Consider the following 18,453-nt stretch of genomic DNA (forward strand, 5'->3'; position numbering starts at 1 on the left):
TTTTCTATTTTTATTATTCATAGACTATACAATTTTCTTATATAGTGTGCATTTCTATAAAATTTTAATCTCAATAACATAAAATTCGTTACTTACAACATAAGAAATAAGGTTTATTTTCCTATCCAAAACGTAAATAAATGAAAGGGTTCCTTTGAAAAAAAACCGATTCATCATGCTTGTAGTATTATAATACAATTATGTCTATATTGATTAGATATTTTTTTAATTGGACAATAGACATCTCAATCCAATGAACATTTATCCTTCCTCCAATTTACTATAGAGAGCTCAGCTTTCATTTACATTTTTATTTAAAGTAGGGCAATTGCTTCTAGGGCGTTCATAATTTAGCCATATTACAGTAAAGTGTCATTCTATATATCTTAAGTAAACCCTATATGAAATATGAAATTTATGTCTCCGTTTTTGTTGGGGTAGCATCAGACTCCTCTGATTTATTTGAGTCCTTATCTACATTTTCGTCTTTAACAGAAACCGAATTTATGTCATCTGTTTTGCCTTTCTTGTTGTAAACCTCCATTTCTGCCTGATATCTCTCTCTATCTTCATTATAGAGACGATAATAAGGTTTTCGTTCTTGTTCACTTAGATTCTTCCAGTTTTCTGTTAAGTCCTTAGTAACATCAACTGACCCACTTTCTCTAACTTTATCTTTATTCATTTCACAGAAAAGTAAATATGCATTAGTAGGCCTTTTCGGCATGTTTGGATCTCTATCTTTTATCTTCTGCCTTCTTGTCTTTGGTTTCTTGAGCGATGTTGCCAGTAGTTCTTTATTGAACGTTTCTAACGAGGGAAGGGGGTTAAATGTATCTAATTCTGGATCCAACTCTGCTCTAGCTTCAAGCCTCTCCAATAATACACCATACTCTAACTTTAACCGTTTTACCGAAAGCCTGGAACGTTGTAACGCCAGCCCAATAACTTCATTATTTTCCTTCAACTCATCTATCTTTCTCTTCAGCTCATCATCACTAATTGATTTAACATCCATTTTTTTGAGCTTGTACTTTTGTCTGTATTTATCTTTTGGAGATTGCGTGTCAAAACTACTATTCTGTTTTCTTCAATAGTATAAACCTGGTCTAATTTATGTAAAAAAAAAACTATCCTCAATCCTCTTTGCCTAGCAGTTACCGCAAATTATATGCCTATTAATTCTTAAAGTAATAAGCTGAAAACCTTTACAACAATTACAAATGGTTTAAGTGGTTTTTGCTTTCGAAGCAGTTTAAAAGTTCTTTCTTTTCAGAGCAAGGCTTTCTTTGATTTTTTTCTTCTGTAGAAGGGCCTCTTATTTTTTTTGCTTCTTTGGACTTTTTTGAATTTTGAGTTTTCGAATCATACATAATCCATTTTAGAGGTCAAGACATCGTCAAGTCTATAACGGCTCACATTTTATACTTTTGAAAACACTTTCTTGGTTTTCATTTACTGAGTACCAAAGAATACAAAAACTTTTACACAATAACATAGGAAGAAGCTCTATTTGTAAACAATGTCTAATGAAAATGAAACGCTACTAAATAAGCAAGAGGGTGAACACCAGTCTAATGCCGATAAATATATGCCTAAGCCGGAGAGCTATAACAAACCAATATCTGAAGGTCATCGGTCAAGTAAATTAGCTGAGGGCCGTAGCAATGCGATTTCCAGCGGGATGAACAGACAGGTACGAGCGGGTGCACAAAGAACCTCTAGAACTGCTCAGAAACTGAAACTGTTACCAGAAGAACCATTTCATCGGGAAGATGACGGACCTGAGCTGCGAGACAGAGATGTGTATTCACAGGTGAATAGAATCACAGATAAGAATGCGAGGAGGGATGCTGAGAAATTAGGTAAAGCTCATCGACATTTATTACCCAGATGCACAGCCTATTGCACTGCTAGTAGTTATAATATGAAAGACTTGATTAGGTGGTTAAAGGACTCTAAAAAAGTGCATCATACACATCCCAAATTATTTGACGAATGTTTATACACCCCATTTCGATATAATGATTGGAGAGGTGACAAGAGGTTCGAACATGACGATATTATTAGACTAGATGATGAGGGTGGTGAAATCAATGTAAGTGATAAACACCCAGATATCTTCGTTTTTGAATATGGTGTAATTGTATTATGGGGATTCACAGAAAGAGAAGAAAAGGCATTCTTGAATGACATCGAAAAATTCGAAAAGGAGAAGCTGGCAGAGGAGGACGTACAGGTGGAAGAATTTAACTATTATGTCACACAAAGTTATCAACCAAGAATTTATAACGATTTCATAACATTGAGGGATGGGTCAAATTATATGATCAAATTATCCATATCTCATGCTGTCGCACAGAGTGTTAAAATTTCATTATTCGAAGAACTTGTAGATAACACCATCGAGGACACCCAGGATATTCCACAAGAAATCGCATCTAGTGGTAAAGTGTCTATGAGTAAGGAAGATATAATGAAAAGTATAGGTGAATTATTTATCTTAAGAATTAACATCAACTTGCACGGTTCTGTCCTGGACTCTCCTGAAATTATGTGGTCCGAACCACAATTGGAGCCTATATATCAAGCGACAAGGGGCTACTTAGAAATTAACCAACGTGTTGCTTTACTTAATCAAAGATTGGAGGTCATTTCTGATATGTTACAAATGCTAAAAGAACAATTGGGGCACTCTCACGAGGAATATTTAGAGCTTATAGTCATTGTTCTAGTTATAGTTCAGGTACTAATTGCACTCGTCAATATCGCTGTTGACATGATAGCCAACAAAATTAAATAATCGACCCGTAAGTACTAAACGTTAATATATCCTTAGCAGACTTTGCATATTCCACCTAATTTCTTGTTATAATCTAGTGTCTAATGAGAAGTATTTTCTTTTATCCATTTGATAATCTGATAATGCGCAGTACATCAATATTATGGAGATACTATTCTTTACACGATTCCATAATAAGATCAATTAGAAGAAGGATTGTATAATATAATAGGTCATGTGATATATAAATCAATTATTAATTATTTTTGATTAACTTTCTACTATAATTAAAATTATATAGTTTCGTAATAAACGTATAGGTTGTGACTTCCGAAGCTATAAAATGCTTTATAGTAAAAGGAAATATAGAAAAAGAACTTTTTCAGAACTGTTTCTACTTTGTCACGTACAGTGCGATAAAATAGATAATGTTCGGAAAAGTTGTTATAATTTTTTTTTTAGTGTCAATCCTTGTTAGTAAGTTATAAATTATTATATATTTTTATTTTTTATTTAAGGCGGGATATAGTTTCTTTTATTTTTGTAGATGAATTTCGTTAAAACAATATGAATATAGGATTATATATGATATTCATAAACAGAAGATAAAATCAGCTGATTGGTTTGAATATCTCAAAATTCCTAGTATAAAAAACAGAGCATATGTGGTAAGATAGAGTGGTCAAATATACTAACTCCCTTTCTGTAGTTATAGACCGTAAATAGTTTTTTCTTCAGATTTCAAACTGTTGAAGAATGGATAAGGTGGGATACAAGCACCCAGTGCTCTTCTCGCATGACTATTCATGTATTTCAGACCCAAGAGATAACTTGTATTAACCCAGCCAAAACCTTCCTTAGCTACACCTTTGAAGTCAGCACCTTGATTACCGTATTCTGCATCCACACGATGAGGATCAGTACCTCTTGTAACGTCGTATTTTTCTACCACAATACCGTTGTAATCGACGAATGCCTTAGTCATCATGTAAAGCCACCTGTAAGCTAACCTTGAAGCGATGCCACTATATCCATAAGAACTTAGACCTTCCCATGCTAGAATTTGGTGAGGTGCCCAACCAAATGGATAATCCCATTGTCTATGTGGTCTATCAACAGAGATAGGCCCTCTGGATTCCTCAGTACATGCAACCAAGCCACCAAGTACTTCCAGCTTTGGTAGAGCTTTTTCGATCATCAATCTCGCCTGTTCTTCTGTTGCTAGGCCCGCCCAAAGAGACCAGAAGGTTGTGGCAGATTCATAGCTGGTTCTACACTTCACTTTGATATTATAGTCGAAAAAGAACCCGGATTCTGGATCCCACATGTGCTTGTAGATGCTCTGTTTTCTAGCCTCTGCGAGGTCCCTCCAATGTTTTGAATCAGTTACTGATCCATCATGAGGATCTGTATACTTATCGTTATGGTATTTTTCGATGAAGTTAGCAACATCACATTCGTATTTGTAAAGCAATGAATTTAAATCTATGGTAGCCAAATAAGCGCATACACCTTCAAATCTATAAGTGGTATCGTGTCCCGATTCTCTGACACCACGATCATGTAAGAAGAATTCATCAAGATGTGGTTCATGGACTTCCTCATCATTGTACATTCTAATGAACTCCTTAATAGTAACATTGTATTTTGTAGCGTAGGGAGTCAGGATACTATCGAAATGTGAGGCTTCTGTTTCTGGAGGGATACCCACACCATCAGGGTGATAGCAAGAAAGACCAGTCTCAGGGTCTAGTCTTGGATGTGCCATCCAAACAGATTTGTACTCCTTGATTACTGCATCAAATGACCTCTTTAAGAAGTCGATAGCGTTAGGGTTATTATCACCACCAATTCTGTTGAAGACTACTAATGCCATATCAGATAAAAATGGTGGTTGCGATCTACACAGATAATAACTTCTATTAGCGTTCAAAATTTTACCATAGTGTTCTATTTCGAAGATGAAATGTTCCACCATACCACGTGCGACATCCACCTTATTACTCTCTAGGAGACCCAAAGCCATCAGGTACGAATCCCAACCATAAAGTTCGTTGAATCTACCACCTGGCACGGCATATGGGTAACCAATCATGGATACTTCACCAGTGGCAGGGTTAACGTGTTCTTCCATTGCTAGTGCTAGTAGACCCGGAGTAGCGTTTAGCGATTTGACGTACTCTGGAGTAATGTCCTTAGGCAAGTACTCGACTTCTAATTTCATGGATGGGTTCATCTGAGAGGCCTGAATGTAGAACTCATATTGTTCGGGACAGTTATATGGGACGTAGACTCTAGGATTCTTAGCCTCTGGAGTATCGACCTTAGTGTCGCTAGCAATTTCTCCAATGTTATTCAAGTCGATTCTTCTAGTCAAGTTATTCCAGAACTGGTTAGTAATCAAACGAGACAATCTGTTAACCGGGTTCTCATTAATTCTAGCCTCATCCAGGTAGATGGAATGTCTTCCGAAGCTCTTAGCGATTGTCAGCTCTTGCAACAAGTTAGAAAGCATATATGTACCCCTGATATTCACGTGCTTATACCCTCCTGAGTTAGCCGTACCAACTTTTAGTACTTTTGGACCAGTATCCTCAATAGTGATTTGGTAATTGGAATCAGTGTCCTCACTTGATAGCAGTTCATTCAACGTTGTGTCCACATCCTCGATAAAGAACTTTCTGTTACCTTGGCTTGCAGTAAGACTGTCGTCTTCCGAGCCCCTTCTCTTCAATTGGAAATTCCCGAAACTGGCAGTGTTCTTAGCGAGAGAACTGTTATCGATGACACTCATGGTTCTAGTTCTAGTCAACTTCTTAGTGCTCTTTTTCTGTTTTCTAGGATCAGTGGCAGGCCCATAGTAGACTTCAGCAGTGGAGAAAGGATCAGAGAATTCAGTTAAAGAAGATAGACGTCTGGGTCTAGTTTTCTTTGGCGATTCCTGTGCTATTTGCTTCACCATTGAAGGTGTAGCAACTGCACCAGGACCAAGAGGATCTTCATCATATGTATTCATATTCCTTTTGAAAAAAAAAATATATATATAAATTTTAATTCTCTTTTAATGTATTAATTTTTTTTTGTTTTGTGGTTTTATTATTACTTTTATCTAGTCAGTTGTTTATGATATAATTTAACAAAATATAATTTCCCCTTAATAGAGTCAAAATACTTCAAAAATTTGTATTTTGTTGATCTAAGAGAAATTATAATAGATAATGAAAAGTAATCGTATTCTATCTCGTTTTTTTACCCTTATTTATTAGAAGTAAAGGATTGGCAAGGAGACGATATTCTTTTTTTTTTTTTTGACAAATAAGTGTATACTTCGTTGTTTTTTCTTTCTTATTTTTTTTTGCTGTTCAGTTTTCAGTTTATTTTTAGTATTTTCTATATTATCTTTGAGTTAATTCTTAAATCCCAATAGCAATTCACCCTTTTTTTAATTATTTAATAGTATATCTTTTGATATTTATATTGGGTTCTCTTCTTAATAGTCTTAGTCTTATTCCTTATTGTGTGTGTGTGTGTGTGTGTGTCTCTCTCTACAAATGTTCACTCCCTTTTTTTTTTGGGTTATTATCTAGGTCTTCTTTTAGGGTTTCATAAACCGAATAGTGCGTTATATTAATATATTAAAGAAACAAATTGCTTTTTATCTGTAATTTTTTGTGATTTCAAACCCTAAAAAACATTTTGACTTTAACTTTTCCCTTTTTTCAGTCGTACGGTTAAAAATACTACGCGGATCATTTGAGGAAGAAAATGAACCCTAACATAACAAAGACAGACGCAGCACCAACAGCCATAGAGGCAGTAGAGAGACACAGTGGACAAATAGAGGACTCTCAAACGAATCCCATCATGTTATACTAATATCAATGTGACTGCTCGTATAATAATACAAAAAATATAAACAAATACACAACAGTTCGAATCCTGTTGGATGCAGTGAAAACAAAAAATAAGGTATCACAGAATAGAAATAAAAAAAGAAAGAAAACTAAAATTTGGGCGCAGCAAGAGACCGATGACGAAAAGAGTTAAATGATTATAAGATCATCGGAGAGGAGAGGGGGCGCGGAAGAAAAGAATAAGGCTAATCAATGTTTTATTCACTATTAAGGCTGATCCAGTTAATACTTATATAAATACCATATAGGAATTTTTTTCTCTATAAAACAAAACAAAACAAAGCAAAACAAACGAACTAAACTCTTATACCCTAATAGAGAGGAATAAGTTATTAACAACCAACATATAAACAAAAAAATAAACAAAGGAAATGATTATAATTGAGAAACGATATGGACCTACGTATTACACATCTAGTGATAGTGATGATGATTCATTTGGGAGTTCGGCATGGGAGTGGGGTCGGTGGATTCTTTTGGCTATCCTTGTTGGTGCGATGAGTATCTTTACTCTGATGACGTTTACTGCTAACAGGAGGCGTGCTCATCGTGGGCAGGCTCCCATATACGGTACTGCGTGGATGACGCCACCTTCCTACAGGCAGAGTCAGGCTGCATATAACCAGAACCATGTGGTAGACCAGGAGAATGTACCAATGTACACGGAGAGGGCTAATGAGCATGATTTGGGTTACTACGACAACCAAGGTGTATTTCATAAGAACGAGGACGCTAAATTCCCAGCACCAAATGTCCCACCTCCTGCATTTGGAAGTACCAGTGGGACTACAGGTGCTCCTGTAGTGGTCGATGAAGATCTCCAAGCACCAGAATCTGCATACCTACGTACTAACGATGATATTGACTTGGAATTTAGAAGGCCGTCCCAACCTAACATCAGACGAACAATAACTGGACCTTCCTCTTCTGCAACAGAAGAAGGAGGTGATGAAGAAAGATCAAGTGTGTCACTTCAAATGCAAGAAGTCAGTAACGAACCAAAAAGATGATTATTCAATATAGCAAATTCAAAGAAGAACCAATAACACTATACTAATAATGATACTTTCTTCGTCAAGCGCTTTTCTCCCTTGTTCTTTTTTTTTTTTTGCTGACGCCCCATTCCATGGCAAACTATTCTTATAAAAGATATTAATGCATATATTCCTGTTCTCATTGTTTAAAAAACGAACTATTTTCTCACATTAAAAAAATAATAAACTTCATAAAAAAAAAAGAAAAACATAATAAAAATTAAAAAAATCAGAAATATAAAATGCACACACTTCTGACATTTTTTTAAACGAATAAACAACATTGTTCTGACAATTACAACTTATGTTATACTCTGATCTCACTGCAAATTTAATTCATGAATACGACACCTTCTTTTCTTTCTTTTGTTTTGTATTTGTTCTAAACTTATAATTTTCCTAATTATTTTTAATACTACTTCTTATTGGTGATAAAGTAAGGAAAATGCTGTAATGTAAACTACTCAAGTTTACAACAAAATCCAACTTAAATTATTTATTTTCGGTTATCATTTCATTTTAATGTTTTTTTTATTTTGGTTATGGGTCGCTTTCAAATTATGAATTCATCATGATAAATTTATCAACTTTTCTGTTCTGGCTTGATACTTTAAAGTTCTTACCATTATTATTTCTAATATCTAATGATCTAATATAATATAAAATAAGACAATATATCTTTAGGGATACTTTTCTACGTTTCTAAATAATCAAATAGATTAATATAATAACCTCAATTTCCTAGTTAACTATAAATATATATTTATTAATTAATTTACTATTTTATAAATACATTCACTTTTTTTATCTTTATTTTTAATTCTAATTTTTTTATTTTTTTTTATTTTTTTTTATTCTTTTTTATTTTTTTTAGTATTTTAATTTTAATTTTAATTTTTAATTATTATTTTATTATTACTTTTAATTTTTTTAATTTTTTTAATTTTTTTTAGTATTTTAATATCATGTATTATTTCAAAACTTAAATTTATCTAGCAAGTTCTTCGAGATTGCCAAAAGGATACATTTCTGCGTTTGGATTATTCAGGGCTTTTATTCGCTCATCTAAGCTCAAGACAAAGTCGTAGACTTTTGAAGAACCTAATGAAATAAAAGTCGGTAAGTTTAGTCCATTGCCTAATACGACAAGACATATCGCAAGAGATTTCACTAGACAGCCAGCTAAAATATGCTCGTCGCTACTGAAATCACTATTATCATCATAACTGTTTACCCACAAAAACAACTTCTCTTGCTTTTGTAATAGTATTGGATAGTCTGGATGTGTTCTGTCTACCTTATTTTTTACCATGTATTGCTTAGTTGCATAACGTTCGAACTCATCTTTGGTAAGTTTACCTTCCTGATAATCAAGCAGGAAGTCTACCTCAAGGAAAGTAACATCCTGCATAGGGAATGGTATGCCCCAAGATTCATGAGGAGCAGCTAAGAAAGCATGTCGTATCTTTTCCCTGACATCTATACTACATTTTTGGGCATTAAATTCACATGTTTCAACAAAGGTTTTAAAATAAATTCTCTTTTGTCCAACTACCTGTCGCACCTTTTTCTTTGTAACAACTCTTAACTTTTCAACCCAATAGTTGACGTATATATGTGGATTGTCCCACATATTTACAAAGGGAACAGGTTTAACTATGTCAAAAGAATCCACTTCCTCCTCAGATTCCAACCATTCATAAAAATTAAATGACAAATCCTGTATTGCCTTCTTATCGTACGGAAAGGAATAATCATATCCCAATTCTTCCACCTCTCTGGGTGTTAAAATAACATAATTAATGTAGAAAATTCTACAATCGTAATTTAAAGGAACATTCAAACTAATATAAAATTTCTTTTTCAGACAGCTTTTGAGCTTTTCCGGAAGTTTCTTCTTATAAATTGGAACTCTAGCAGCTCTTTCTTTAGGAGAAAGAAACCTTTCATGAGGACCCACGACCCAAACAGGTGTTGGGTTACATGATTGTGGCTTTCCTAGATAGTCTTCCCCAGGAATTCCATGACTATTATAGTTGATAACCATATCTCGTTTTCTACGACAACTAATTTTTGTTCCGTCGGGCATAATGAAATCTGTCGTATCTTCTTCTAAAGGCTTTAAAGCTTCCGAGGGTACATTATTTATCGCCAATGCAAGTCCAGGACCCCATCTGGACTGCTTAAAGTAGCTTGCTGAGCTTTCGGAGCTAAACAAGGGCGAATTTATGACACCATCGACATCAGCAGGTAAGATGCCCATTTGGCAACATTCTTTATTACTGCTGCCTGGAACACATAGTTTGTCATTAACTTCAGTTTGACTTTCTGTCTGACTTGAATTAACATCTAAGCTATTGGGTGCACTGTTTGAAACAGATGATGATGACTCCACGCTTTTTTTTAAGGAGCTGCTATCATCTAGTCCTCGGTCATCTAAACAGTGATCTCGTGAACTAGAACATTCATTTACTGTTTCCAGACTAGGCTTGTCCTCAGTTTTAGCTGTAGGGATGAGTGAGCCGAAACCAAGCAATTTGGCAAACTGTACAAGCTTCTCAATACCGGAATTAGCTACTTGGCTTTGGTGTTTTTTTTGAGTATCCTCATTACTAGGCGGTGACTTAACAGAATGAATATTCTTCTCCTCCATTATAGGTTGGCCGTAGTACATCGAAGTATCCAGGCTAGCACAACGAGAATCTACAACACTGGTTTTGATCTCACTAATGTCTGCTGCTTCCTCCACTAGCTTCAGCGGTAAAGAATCGTTAAAAGAGACATTTGTTTTAGAATTGACATTCAGCTGTACTTCTTCCCCACTACAATTATTAAGATCAGCTAAAGAACACTTCTTAGTACAATTTAAGTCCCCAGATTCATGCAGGTGAGCTTCACTGTGATCGGTGGTTATTATTCTATTCTGATTTCGGGCTTCTTTAGTTATTTTAGAAACCCTTGTACCCCCACTATCAACTATATTGTTGTCATGCTTATTCATCTCAATTTCTTGTCGCTCCTTAACTTGTATTGTTATCCTTTCAAGAGTTAAATCGCCAATTGTGTCATCGAAAACATCGTCAGGTATTGTTTTAGCGATTCTCTCCCATAAAGGCTTAACTGTTTTTTTTGCATCACTAATATCCTGAAGAGAACCTCCTAAATTGTTATCTATATTTCTAGTAAAATATGAGTTCTCTTTTTTTTTTGTTAAAACCGGTAAAGGGATTTTTCCATCCGGGCACATTAGTGGCCCTCCATTTCTCATCGGTGCTTTAAGCATCGACTTTGGAACGGCATTGTGATCATTATGTGATTCCTGTAGCTTCTTCAATCTAATTTTCTCACGATCTGATGCAACCAACAAAGCAAATGCTCCAGTTTTTGCTAAGGATGGTCTATTGGGATCGTCAAGATAGTTTTGCACCCTAGGTGCCAAATCAAATTCTGCACCAATGATTGGATCTTCTGGAGGAACATCACTATAATTTTCAAGGATTTTACAAAAGTCGTCAACCTTTTTATCATCAGTCCCGGTATGTAGGGCATTTTCTGCCCTTTCCCTTTGACGCTCAAACCTTCGCATTAAACGCTTATAATAATGATCTTCTAATATCTCGTCGGTTAATTTCTGCGGTTCAGAGGGTTTGCTTTCCTCCTCAACTACTTCTGTTACTTCATTTTTGAAAAAGGACATTACCTTTTTACAAGTATCATCAACTTTAGTTCTGAAAGATTTTATAGGAACAATGACTTCCTCACCGAATTTATTAATTATGCATTCATGAGTTGGTTTTTTATCCTTCAGGAATCTATCATAGATAACCTGGATGTCAGTCGGCATCTTATTTGGCCAATGATCTAGCGGGTTCTCTAAATATTTCAGTAACTTATCTAAATCACCAATATCTTCTGGATCATTCAGATATTCATGCAATAAAACCCTTAAACGATCTTCTTTTTGCTCTACTGAATTACCTTCAGTTCTTATTTTATTCGAAGTGTCCTCATCTTCTTGATAAAAAGAATCAGCTGCTGTGATATCAATAACATCCAAATTAATGGGATTGGCAGGCTCTTTCTTCTGTGGCTTGTCATTATTGATATGTTCTGTTTTTTTCTCCCCCCAAACTGTATTTAAATGTAAAGAGAACTTAGAAAAGAAGTTCTTTTTCTCAGAACTAGAGTTCTCTTCATGAACAATATCATCAAATACTGGTTTTTTCAACATGGCAACATTACCAATAGTTTTTTCAGGTGAAGGTGCAGTTTCATAAACAGAACCTACTCGTTTATTATTGCTTAATATTTCAACAGACATTGTATCACTATCGACCGAAGAAGTAATCTGTGCTACACCTCTATTTGTACCAGCAGTTGTTTTGTTCTTCGGTGAACCATGCTTGATTCCGTCTTTATCACTGTTAAATAGTTTACCAAAATCAAAAGTGTTTCTTATTCTTGAAAAACTATAGAAACGTTTTTTAGAAGATAAATTTTGAACACTTTTTACCTCATCAGAATCAGTGTTCTGACCATCTTCAGAATTACTGTTAATATGCAATGGACTGGTACAACTACTGTTCTCAGATGCTCCATCTTCAGTATTGAAGGTGATATTCATAAATTCATCAACAGCTACCTCTCTGTTAAGGTCTTCAAAATGACTTAGGCTAGATAAAGTAGATTGCGTTTTAGGAACTGATGCTTCCCTAATACACAACCCATCACTGTCATACTTATTAATAGAGCTAAAATGACTGAATTTTTCGTCTATGGAATCATTTAAATTGCTTTCCACATCAGAAACGTACTCATACAAATGATTTAACTCCTGTTTTACCAGGTCAATTTGATCTTCAATCAAGGAATTTTGGACATATTCAACTAGTTCATGAGAGATATCATTGCTGATACGAATAATTAATGAATCGATCGTATTTCTATGTACTTCCCCATCCAATACATTAGAAATGTCATTATCTATCCGTCCAATCAGCTTACCTATAACTTCATAACTCACATGGCTACTAAGGTAGTCAATTACCACATTATTACACCTTTTAATAAAGTCCTTTATTACGCCATCTTTCTCCTCTTCGCTTAATATATTGTCATCATTGCCTCCACGTGCTGTCTCTAATCTTTGTTCCTTAATAATAGAAGATGAACTGGAAGAATCATAATTCTTAAGCTCGTTTATTTCGCTCTCTATCCTTTCAATCAAATCATCTATTATAACCTTCTCTGTACTGGCCTCTTTTTTCTGAGACATTTGAGGGACGTGCTCATATCGGGAGCTCTTATTCGAACCTATAACAAACAGCTCCTCGACAACATTGTTTCCTTTTTGAAACATATTTTCAATACCTACTATATTTTTACCCATAGTTTGGGCCTTATCATTCACAATAACACCTTGTTCTAGCTGTTTCTGAGGACCGCCGAAGGTTAATTTCATCTTATCATACGACGTTATTCTTAGTGAATAATCCTCATTAACATTTTCCTTATCCAAACATTCTATGTCATTATTAACATAGATGTCGTAAGAAAATTTATCCGCAGCATTATTATAGAGAATGCGTTCCTCGGTACTATCGCCAGCAATAGTAGCAAGTGTATTCAACGATTTTTCGTCTCTTGACATAACTAGCAACCCAGCACAGCCAGTCAGATCTTCAGTCGAAAATTGATCATTCTCTACAATACTTTGATCCGCAATCTCATGCTTAGTTGAGGTTTTTTGATCATTATTTTTTCTTGTGAGTTTATCAAAAATTGTAGCGCACTTTTGTTTGAATTTTTGAATCCCAAGTAATTTGCTGGGTTCATCAGTGGTATGTAATTGGTTAGTTTTCTTCGATTTACGGAAAAAGCTCCATCTCTTGTTATTGTCAGAACTTTTTTCGCACCTTTCTGGTTTATCATTATGACTTCTACGTGATAGTATAGAGGCAACCGCTTTCATAACAATTAGAGATGAATCGGATTCAGGATACATATATGAGTCCATATCCTCGGTAATATCCATAGTTATTTTTTCAGGCAAGGAAGTCATGGTCTTACGGTTAATCGTCTCATCAGAAAATTCTACACTGGAATCCTTATTAACCATTAAAATTCTTGGTGGCAGTTTTGGACTGGATTTGGTAAACCAACCACGAATTTTTTTCATAACTGTATCAGGAGGAGTAGTTGGACTTGAATCACCAATCTCCTCAACAACAGCCTTTGGAGCAGGAAAGAAACCCGAATACCATGGTTTCTTTTCAACTTTCTCCTGAGCTTTTCTTTCTCTTCTTTCTCTTCTTTCTTCCACACGATCTAAATGGTCTTGCCATTTACGTCTGAGCTTGCGTTTAATCAGACGAACTCCTACCATTTTAACAATCTTACTAGCCTCTTTAACTGTAATATCACTCGAATTATGCCAAGAAAGCATACTAAGCATACTATCAGTACAGTAAGAAGCCAAACCCATTGTTTTTCTACAAATTAACTAAAACTTTAAACTATTCTACTTTAGCGATTTCCTATACTCAACTCCCTGAACTCGCTATGATTATTTTGTATACTAAATAATTAAACTATATACTATATAGCATTTATAGAATAGTTTTTAAAACGAGAAAGAAATTATTTTAAATATTTAATATTTATTTCACTTTATATAGTTTTCATTTTAGGTTGGATCCTAAACACAAAAATATAAAACTGAAGGATCTCTAATAATTAATTAATTAATATTACAAGTTTTATTTTCTCTACAGCATTTACTTAGATTCAATTTTAGGATGCTCTCAAAACTTAAACACAAAAAACTTTTGTGTACAACAGATAGGTAGCTATATAAGAATAGTTGTAATATAATTTCCTACGTTTCCCTGTTATTTTACAAATATTATATGTGCTATCCTACTTTAAGAAAGGTATCTTTAATAGAAGTTTGGAATTTCAATGGAGCACAATCTATAATTCACAATATATAGCGAGTTGTCGTAATTTTATATGCTTTATTCTTGTTCAAACCCTTGGGAAATTTTAAATGGTTTTAATCTTTACACTTTTAAATATTATTTCGATCAATTAGTAAATTAAATATATATACAAGATTAAAAATATATATAAATATATCTAACCTTTATATTTGGGCGTTTACTTTGTATATACATAACACTGTACGAATATAACGTATAAAGGTATTATATGCGTGACTATGTTTCTGATTTAGAAATGGTACGTTTTCGACACCAAAACTTAAAAAAAAAAACCGTGACAATCTTAATTGCTGAACAGTTCAATGAAATAAATACTTGAGCTATAGATAATAATTATAATGATTTAGAAACTCTCCTTACAGCTAGTTCTATTATACGTATACGCTAGTTGCTGGGATATTAGAATTGAAATTGAAAACTTAAGTTAATTATTCAGTTAAATTATCTCATGGACTTGTATGATGAGCTCCCACATAGTAAACTACTCTATGATAGTGATTTCGAGATCTTATTGGAAGCTGCTGCACAAAACAAAGTGACATGTGTGGATTTTCTTACACTAAGGTCTCCAGAACTGGCGAAGTTGACGCAGAGGTCAATCAACGAGGTAGGTAGGTTTCAACAGATTCTACTGAAAGAGTTCGAACAGCAATTTACTGATAATACAATAAAACCTATATCATTGTGTCCAGATAACGAACAAATAACCACAGGAGATATATCAATAGATGATATTCTGGGAGGAGGCATAACTACTGGAGGTATTACCGAAGTATTCGGTGAAAGTTCTACAGGAAAGTCACAGTTGTTGATGCAACTTTCCCTTGGTGTACAACTGCCGAAATCGGAAGGTGGATTAGATGCAAAATGTGTTTATATAACTACGGAAGGTGACTTACCAACGTCAAGGATTGCAGGAATATTAGAAAGCCGGAAGGACTGGCAAGCCCAGGATGTTGATCAAAAGAATATATTCACAGTAAGTTGTCCCGATTTAGTATCCCAGGAACATATAGTAAACATTCAGCTGCCGGTATTGCTGAATAGAAATAAGGACATCAAACTAATTATTATAGACTCTATATCACACCATCTCCGAGTTGAGCTACAGGCTAAATCTTTTAAGGAATCACAGGAAAACAAGGCCTATATTGCTTCGATGGCTGAAAAACTAAAAGTATTGGCCATTGAGCACGAACTTGCCATTGTAGTAGCAAATCAGGTGGGAGATAAACCGCTTGCGGAGGTTATAGACCCAATACCACTAGCTGTTAACGATCTTGATTATCAATTAGGTTGGATGGTCGGATGGAAAAACTCTACCATTCGTTATAGACAAGCCATCCATCAAACCGTATCAAAAAAACAACACTCCGAAGTCAATATGGAGGACATACTTTCTGATGATGAGGATTACATGCTGATAGAGGATCAAATACGAAAAATAAAGCGAGAAGAAGATGATAACAAGTATATAGAGCTTGCGAATGAGTTCGAAAGGAAGCATATCCCCGTAGACACGCAGAGCAAACAAAGTCTCACCGGTATCAAACCACAAAAAGCAGCCTTGCACAGAAAACCAGTTAAACGGAAACTGGATAACCGAGTACCAAATCTTGGGTTAGTATGGGCCAATTGCGTTTCTACCAGGATTCTTTTAAAGAAGAGTTACAAGGCTTCTCCTTTAATAAAGAGGGGTGAATTAAAAAAATTCAAAGGTAACGATGTCTCAGACTTCTGGCAAGTTAAAAGAGTTCTTAAAGTAGTATATTCTAGTTATTCAGATACTGATGAGATTAATTTCAAAATTACGAAGTATGGAATAGAGGCAGTTTAACGGCCGGTTACTATTGGCCAAGCATTTACGTGTAAATATAGTCTTGGTAATTTTGTTCAATTTTCATAGATTACGAGAAAAACAGTTCATTCAGTTTCTCCCGACTAAATAGATAGAACATTATATATGCTAATAAGACATTTTATAGTCCAACTTGTCAACCATTTTTCCTATGGTCAATGGAAATCAATGCTTTAAAGTATTGGTTATCAAATACAAATTTATGGTCTGATGGGTAGAAAATGAGCAAAAAGATAAAAACAATAAACAATAGACAGCTTTTACAAGATAACTTTCAATAAAAAAAAAGAAAGATAAACACAAACAATTAATGGAGCAAGGAAAAAATCATGATAATGATTTTTTAAATGAGGAATGGTATTTAAAATAAAATATTAGGAGCTAAAAAGAAGGTAGATGATTGTAAACTAATCAATAGTTCATTTACTCTTCTTCGTCATCGTCTATTACATGTTCATCATACGTTAGATCGTATTCTCCTTCATACTGATTCCCTTCAACGTCAAAATCTCTATTCTCATTATCTCTTAGCCTGTCACCGTTTCTCATATCGTCTTCTGTCCCTATACTATTATTCATTGTAATTTTCAACCGGGATGCTATTAAATACACAAATGCAACTCTCTTACGTTTCTTGTTAAACAAAAATCCTATGAGACTCCACAAATGACCTGGTTCATCATCTAGGAAAGACTGTGTTGGCGCGTATTGGTACAGAACACAATCTGATAGAGTCATATGTGAGTTTATTATTTCCCATATCCACTCTTCTGGGTTTCTACCAAGAGAGTACATAGAGTTCTCAAATTTTGCAATGAAAGATTTGATAGAGGACCTCTTAAAATCATTAGGCTCTAATAAAGAGAAATCGTGGTCAGGGTAGGAGGCATTCAGTATGGCAATTAAGTACGCAAAGGTTCTCCTACTTGATGGCTCACTAATAGGACCAAAGGGCCCCAAGTTTAATTTAGGGGAGAGCTCATTAAGCGAGGACCGCCTTCTGTAGTGGTTATCGCTGTTATTACTGTTGGTATTATTCTTCAAAACAGCACTGTCCATACTGTCCGCTCTCTTACTGTTCTTGACATGTTTGCCCTTCGTTGATGACTCCACGGAGGATGAACTTGTATACCCAGAATCGTAACTCGACACAAGGTCCTTCAAATTCTGGTCATTAAGTTTAGAGGTCTTAACCACCGGGGTAGACAAGACACTGTCATGTGCTGCAATAGCCTCTGTGGAAGTCGTCTGACTAACCCCATTAAAACCATTGCCGTTGCTGCTCATATACCCGTTCCCCACACTACCAATCTTATTCAAGTAAATGGGACTCTCACTAACCGACATACGCCTCTTCTGCTCCCAAAAAGAGCTAGAGTCCCTTCTTCCCATCGTAGGCGAGCCACCATCCAGTTCTCCAACTCTATCCTCCTTCTCTTCCCTATTAACATCCTCCTTGTCCTTGTCCTTGTCCTTGTCCATAGATATTTGGTGTTGTAACGCTAGGTTATAACTCTCATTGTCCTGTAATATTGTGTCTAAATGGTGGTCTATAGTCTTGTACAACTTCCTATCCGACGCAACGGCTTTCGTAGTGAATATATCACACCCACCCACGATCTTACAATCAATAGTCTCGAAATTCAGCACTTGGTTGACTCGTTCAATATCGAGTTCATCGATAAACTTCATTTTTTGTTTTGTTTTGTGAAAGGTTCGTTTCTTCTTCCTTTCACCCTCGAATTATACCCTTTATTTTCTATAGTAGAGTAAAAACCAATATATAAATAAAACGGTATTCAAATTGGTATTACTCTAAATATTGTTAATAGCCGCCCAGTCCCCCTCTTTCTTTTTTTTTTTT

General features: G+C 35.0%; 7 protein-coding genes across 7 annotated transcripts; 3 read left to right on the forward strand and 4 right to left on the reverse strand.

Moving 5' to 3' along the window:
* Positions 1-415: 415 nt before the first annotated feature.
* NHP10 (Nhp10p) lies at positions 416-1,018 on the reverse strand (the record flags this gene model as incomplete). Its single annotated transcript, XM_071053325.1, has 1 exon — positions 416-1,018. One exon carries the CDS (start codon positions 1,016-1,018, stop codon positions 416-418), a length of 603 nt encoding a protein of 200 aa, XP_070910733.1.
* A 504-nt stretch (positions 1,019-1,522) lies between these two features.
* Positions 1,523-2,803, forward strand: RMD1 (Rmd1p; the record flags this gene model as incomplete). The annotated part of the gene is made up of 1 exon (XM_071053326.1): positions 1,523-2,803. One exon carries the CDS (start codon positions 1,523-1,525, stop codon positions 2,801-2,803), a length of 1,281 nt encoding a protein of 426 aa, XP_070910734.1.
* A 688-nt stretch (positions 2,804-3,491) lies between these two features.
* Positions 3,492-5,798, reverse strand: RNJ42_03163 (alpha,alpha-trehalase; the record flags this gene model as incomplete). Its single annotated transcript, XM_071053327.1, has 1 exon — positions 3,492-5,798. One exon carries the CDS (start codon positions 5,796-5,798, stop codon positions 3,492-3,494), a length of 2,307 nt encoding a protein of 768 aa, XP_070910735.1.
* A 1,269-nt stretch (positions 5,799-7,067) lies between these two features.
* On the forward strand, positions 7,068-7,706 carry RCR2 (Rcr2p; the record flags this gene model as incomplete). Its single annotated transcript, XM_071053328.1, has 1 exon — positions 7,068-7,706. The coding sequence occupies one exon, from the start codon at positions 7,068-7,070 to the stop codon at positions 7,704-7,706; it is 639 nt and encodes a 212-aa protein (XP_070910736.1).
* A 1,012-nt stretch (positions 7,707-8,718) lies between these two features.
* RNJ42_03165 (uncharacterized protein) lies at positions 8,719-14,214 on the reverse strand (the record flags this gene model as incomplete). Its single annotated transcript, XM_071053329.1, has 1 exon — positions 8,719-14,214. One exon carries the CDS (start codon positions 14,212-14,214, stop codon positions 8,719-8,721), a length of 5,496 nt encoding a protein of 1,831 aa, XP_070910737.1.
* A 965-nt stretch (positions 14,215-15,179) lies between these two features.
* RAD57 (putative DNA-dependent ATPase RAD57) lies at positions 15,180-16,568 on the forward strand (the record flags this gene model as incomplete). The annotated part of the gene is made up of 1 exon (XM_071053330.1): positions 15,180-16,568. The coding sequence occupies one exon, from the start codon at positions 15,180-15,182 to the stop codon at positions 16,566-16,568; it is 1,389 nt and encodes a 462-aa protein (XP_070910738.1).
* A 444-nt stretch (positions 16,569-17,012) lies between these two features.
* Positions 17,013-18,281, reverse strand: MAF1 (RNA polymerase III-inhibiting protein MAF1; the record flags this gene model as incomplete). Its single annotated transcript, XM_071053331.1, has 1 exon — positions 17,013-18,281. The coding sequence occupies one exon, from the start codon at positions 18,279-18,281 to the stop codon at positions 17,013-17,015; it is 1,269 nt and encodes a 422-aa protein (XP_070910739.1).
* Between the last annotated feature and the right edge of the window lie 172 nt (positions 18,282-18,453).

The sequence above is a fragment of the Nakaseomyces bracarensis genome, assembly GCF_045282275.1.
Source record: "Nakaseomyces bracarensis strain CBM3 chromosome Unknown Scaff11_0, whole genome shotgun sequence".
NCBI classification, from domain to species: domain Eukaryota; kingdom Fungi; phylum Ascomycota; class Saccharomycetes; order Saccharomycetales; family Saccharomycetaceae; genus Nakaseomyces; species Nakaseomyces bracarensis.